Genomic DNA, 6,000 nt, shown 5'->3' on the forward strand with positions numbered 1-6,000 from the left:
CTACGTCGGCGTGTGGGAAATAGCGTTCTATAACCGAGTTCCTAACTGCAGAAAAGTTCGTTCTACACATGCACCGTCTCCTTCCACATTACAATGCTAGACCACAGACGTACGCTCCGACATCTGCAACAGTCCGACGCCTTGGATCCATTATCATCGATCGTTCTCCATAGAGACCCGACATGGTCCCATCCGGCTTTCATCTGTTTCTAAAACGTACAAATATCTTCGAGGGCTTCGCTTTGATAATGAGGAAGTGGTGTAAGCAGATGTGACATTGTTGCCTCGTCAACAAAGTCAAACATTAAACAGTGAAGGTGTCAATAAACTGGTCTCTCGTTGGGAGAAATATGTTCGTCGCCAGGATAACCATGTTGAGAACGAAATTTTGCGATATAAAGAATAAAGATGTCGACTGGTGATAAACTTTACTTTGTGTAAAAAGTTGTAAGACTTTTCAGACATTCAGACATTACTTTTGACTACGTCCTCGTAAATGTGTTAAAATTTGTAAAGATTCAAATGTAATAACTGAAACATCAGCGTCTTTCCCCACCTGAGCGAAGTTAGATAAGCCGGAGCTATTTACGTTTTAAGTATTATGTGGTGTTGTGAATGTTGTTTACTTTCTGTGTGTTACACTTACCGTTACGTACGTCTAATTAGATGCGAATAGAGTGACGCTGAAATAACTATTCTATTTGGGAACTAATATCAGGCAATGACTGATATTAACGGAGTTAAGAAACGTTTTACGGGAATATTGTGAAGAATAGTGGACAGCACAACCTTTGGAATTTGATTCAAATATATCAAAAATTTTTCTGATGGAATCAGACAGTCGTCTTGTTTTGTGAGGTCAACTATTTACGGCATACCAGCTATTAGTTGCATTATTAGTTAGTCGAGAGATAATTACTTTACTTAATATCAAAGATAGTCTTTGGAAGTTATCGATATTGAAGACGAAGTGTGATTGTCTTACAGTTACGAGACATTTGGTTGAACAGGTTCATCTTCCGCTCTCTTCTCGATTTGAAAAAGAAATCTGCTACTGAGTTAGAGTTTATTGAAAGGTTAATAATTAAATACTGGTAAATACATATGCCGCGCTAGTGACAGCGGGGTTTGAGGTGCCATGTCACTGATTGCGCGGCACCTCCCGTTGGTGGTTCGAGTCCTCCCTTGGGCATGGGTGTGTGTATTGTTCTCAGCATAAGTTAAAGTAATGTGTAAGTCTCAGGACGGATGTCCTCAGCAGTTTGGTCCCTTAGGAATTCACACTCACATAAATATCTTTAGGTATACGAAACTGAGAAGCCTCTAATGAATGCGGGTTGCGACGTGGCGATACACGGCAATTCATTTAACATAAGCTGTTCGAATACAACAGCCTTATCCAGCATATCTGAAGATCATAATTTCTTCGTGAACACCAAGAATTGGAAATTAATGTGAGTTTCTTTATCATATATTTCTGCTTCAAGTTACACAACTACTATCATTACTGGTTTCGACTTCTTAGCATTTCTTCAGAACAGCAAGTCTTCGAAGTATAGGAAGTATGGAAGGCTGGTAATAAGTGCGGTATAAAATTTAGACTGTGATGAACAGCATCATTGGGTTCATTGCAAAGAAAACAAGGACAAAAAGAAGAATGTGAATCGAAAACGTTGATAAAAATAGAAATCGGACACAAATATCGGAGTAAATGCCCTGGATGTTTTGCTATCAAAATTGTAAACCTCCATAGCCTTGCACATGTGCAAAGGGATTCGTACAGGAAGCAGTAAATAATAAATTTGATTGCAAACACACAAGATAACTTCCCACATGTGTACCCATTTTATTTGCTTTGTACGGAAGGACGTGGAATGTTACATTTCTCGTAGTAGCCATACATGATTAAGCCTAATTGTAAGTGCAGTACATGCACTGTGGTTATAAACTGTGCCATTACATCTGTATGAAGATGTTTCTAACATCAGTTACAATGTTTCAAATTGGTCAGTATCATTTTTATTCATAATTACTTACGATGAAACTGAAATATCCTGTATTACACAATTCTCTCAATAAAACCGCGGTTCATTTTTATAATACAACAGCCACAAGCGAACAAAGGATTCGTACAATCATAAGCTTAACTAATCAAATTACAATTCCGTGAAATTAGCTGCTGTTAGTGTCTTTCTGCACCTGCCAGTGTAGCTGAGAGTGCTAACGCGCTGTTTCCTGCACTCGGGTAGGGGCGCCGGCCCCAGATCGAATTCGCCCGGCGGATTAACGACGAGGGCCGGTGAGCTGGCCAGTCTGGATGTGGTTTCTAGGCGGTTCTCCACATCCCACTAGGTGAATACCAGGCTGGTCCTCATGTTCCGCCTCAGTTACAAGGCTCATAGACATCTGCACACATTCGCGCTATTCCATGGATTACACTAGACACAGACAGTTGGGGTACACTAATTCCTTCCTGGGGGATACGGGGTGGTGACAGGAAGGGCATCCAGTCACCCTTTAGAATTAACATGCCACATCCGATTAACCTGCAGACCGCGCAAGTCGTGATAAATGCTTGGAAAGAGAGAGAGTGTCTTTCCACGTTAATATACAGTATTAGTAATGACTTTCTGAAACACTCGATTTCACTGCAGCAAAATATTAAACTTGTACACATGTCAAGTAGGCTACCAACAGTAGTTCACTTGGGTATGTTATTTTCACAAATAAATGGTTTTGTAAATATAATAATTTATTTGTATAATTTGAGAAGGGTGAAATCCTTGGCACGATCCATGCAACGCAGTTTCATTCTTTCTCTAATATTTGCAAGTAGATCTTATAGCCTGCGTTGTCTCGGTCACGAGTTTCACTGTCTTTGCATTGTATGTAAGTACTAAACTTTTTAACTTGTTACCGTAGTAACCTACAAGACTTCTTTTCCTTGAACTACGTTTACAACATTCCCAGACTTTCGAAATTTGCACCTTCTGCTTGAGTGGAATTATTGAGTAGCTCAACCAGACCTTCACAAATGAGCTTGAGAATAGCCTCTGTATTTAGGATGTGACATCACATATTCAACATTTGTTATCCAGTTTTGGAGTATTTCGTGACATTTGCGGCCCCATATGTCTTATATTAAATTACTTTTCTCAGCGTCATCTACGCCAACAGCCGTGTGTACGTGTTTTGACAGACCGGCCGACGATAAACCTTGTCGGAATGTCGGGCAGGTGGGACCACATGACAGCCGAAGCCTCCCACCACTTCACCTAACAAATTATGAGGTGTTTAGTGCTGTCATGCCACCCCCCCGACAAAAGTTCATCTTTTGTCACTGCATGCGGGATTCAATGGTGCTCTACAGAATGCGAAGCGGACGAATCTGTGACAGAGCATCCGAAGAAATTTAAGGACTAGAGACATCTGTGGCACACTACATGCGACAAGTATAGCAATATAGATAAAAGAAATGAAGCACTTCTTTAAAATACATTCATAATGGTTTCGTGTGGCATATAGAGAGAATAAAAGTCAGTCCATCTTTTCTATTTCTGTTTTTAGGTTTTATTGCCAATACTTGTCGGAAACAAAATCTAGAAACCGACCTATCGACATTTAATGGACGTTAATCCAATAAACGCCCTTGCTTCATTGGTGTAAGTGTTACAAGAGGCCTATTCTATATCCAAGCGCTGTGCTATGAAGAGCAAAGTGCGCTTTTTTTCCATTTCTGTTACCAAATGCCACTAGATGATGTGCACCAGCCACACATGAAGTCTGTCTTGTTCGAATGTGGAACGTTTTCTTTGACTTACCGGTCATCCTATAGGCTACATATAGAAATAAATTATTAACGTTTACGTGAACATCTTTTGTTTTATTGTTCAAATGGCTCTGAGCACTATGGGACTTAACATCTGTGGTCATCAGTCCCCTAGAACTTAGAACTACTTAAACCTAACTAACCTAAGGACATCACACACATCCATGTCCGAGGCAGGAATCGAACCTGCGACCGTAGCAGTCTCGCGGTTCCGGACTGAGCACCTAGAACCGCTAGACCACCGCGGCCGGCTTTTGTTTTATCTATCTTGCTTCACCACGATGTGTTTCCTCAGTCAAACAAAAACCACACTGCAGGTTTCAGGAATCATTTTAGTAGATAGTTGTGGGAATACAACAGCACTGAATTTGGGGTCCTCTTATCTTCTGCCATTAAACAGAAGTCGTAATGTAGTTAGCAGCCTCTCCTTGCAGCTTACAGCCTCTCTTATGATTGTACTGTTTATCGTTAAGAATGGTCTGATGATGTTCAGCACTGCCGAAATGAATGTTTCATCCGTTGTTAGATAATTACGAAAATCTTCGGCTTCTAGCTCCTTAACGCTTCCAGACCCGCATTTTTTCTGGAGGAAGGAAAATTTTTCTTTATTTGGCTATGCTCTTGGGTGATTTTTTAATGATTTTTATGCAAGATTAAACAAAAATACTTACCCGTTTTCAAAACATACTTTGTGTACTTGGTTTAATTTCATGAAGTGAAATAACTAATTACGAAATAGTCTCTATTGTGACCCTCCAGGTTAGCCGAGATCGCTAATGCGCTGCTTCTTGGATTCAGATAGGCTCGCCGGCCCCGAATCGAGTCCGCCTAGCACATTAACGACGAGGGCAGGTGTGCCAATCAGCCTGGATGTGGTTTTTAGGTGGTTTTCCACATCCCACTGCGTAAATACTGGCTGGTCCCCATGTCCACCCTCAGTTACACGACTCTCAGACATTCCAAATGTTCGCACTATTTGATGGCTTACACTAGACGCAGACAGCTGGGGTACACTACTTCCGTCCCAGGGGTGGGGGGGGGGGGGGGTGGCGACAGGAAGGGCATCCAACCACCCTATGACGCGAACATTGCCACATACATAGTAACATGGCCGGCCCCGCGTTGAAGTGGGTCAAAGGCCCAAGGAAATGATGATGAAATATTGTCTATTGTGATAAATAATAAATCGATCATTCAATAGTTATCCTGCAAAGTAATAATAACAATATTAAATTATACAGTGGAATATAGTGAACCAACCACATTCATGTTCTCTGGTGGTTATGAGTTGCTGTGCATTTCTATATTGACTTGCTGATATTTTCATAGTGATGCTCAACAGTTGGCAGCACTTGCACATGATGAAAAGGTTAAACATTCAGAAATGTGTACCTGAGGTTTCTACGGGGAAAAATACTTCTGTTGAAATTATGTCACAGTAAAAGTTAGGATACACAACTGTAGTCAGAGGGACTGAAAGGGTTAATAATATAACGTAGATATATTTCATTCATTGCATTAGCCACTTACGTGCCCACAGCTTTGTCTCAGCCTATTTTTTGTTTGACCTTGTTACCTGTAATATAGCCAGGGGAAACCCCCCGTTTTTGTTTCTGTGTAAAACCAAGCGGGACCTCATAAAATGAATTTAAGATTAACAAGTCACAACAATAGCGGCTGCGGCACTGTAATCGCTGAGTGCAGTCGGTCGGGACGTGTGTAGGCTGGCATGAAATTGATCAGGTGGTCTATCGGCCGATAGGGTTGGTGAGTCTGTAGGGGCCTTCAGTAAGAACGTTCTGCATCGGCAGGTGGCGCCTTACCTGGCGGGAATCGCGGAGGGCGCCTCAGCTGCCCCCACAGCCACACGACCAGGGCGACTGCGGCGAGCAGCACCAGAGAAAGCATGTCGTCTCTTCCCACCGCCCGACGAGCTCTGGACTGACGCCGCGTCCAGCGAGCGAAACCCCGTGCGCCCAGAGCCGCCGTGGAGGGCGGGGCAGGGAGGGGGGTGGGGCTCAGCTCACCCAATCCCGCTGCTGCACGGCTCGCCGACACTGCTGACGCACTTTTCACCGCTCGCGAAGACAGATGGCTCATTCCCTCGTGTTATCCATATCTGTCAGCTCCAAACCAATGCCTAGTTTGCATATCACTCTGACCACTTCCAA

At 42.6% G+C, this 6,000-nt stretch overlaps 1 protein-coding gene across 1 annotated transcript in view; it reads right to left on the bottom strand.

Annotated features, from left to right (window-relative positions):
• LOC124796020 (methyl farnesoate epoxidase-like) overlaps positions 1-5,765 on the bottom strand; it is a 162,773-nt gene extending 157,008 nt beyond the window's left edge. The window contains exon 1 of the mRNA XM_047260103.1: positions 5,653-5,765. Within this exon, the coding sequence (XP_047116059.1) occupies positions 5,653-5,737 (85 nt within the window). The 5' untranslated portion in view covers positions 5,738-5,765. The remainder of the gene's footprint in view (positions 1-5,652) is intronic.
• Positions 5,766-6,000: the final 235 nt, after the last annotated feature.

Source organism: Schistocerca piceifrons, chromosome 4, assembly GCF_021461385.2.
Source record: "Schistocerca piceifrons isolate TAMUIC-IGC-003096 chromosome 4, iqSchPice1.1, whole genome shotgun sequence".
Classification (NCBI taxonomy): domain Eukaryota; kingdom Metazoa; phylum Arthropoda; class Insecta; order Orthoptera; family Acrididae; genus Schistocerca; species Schistocerca piceifrons.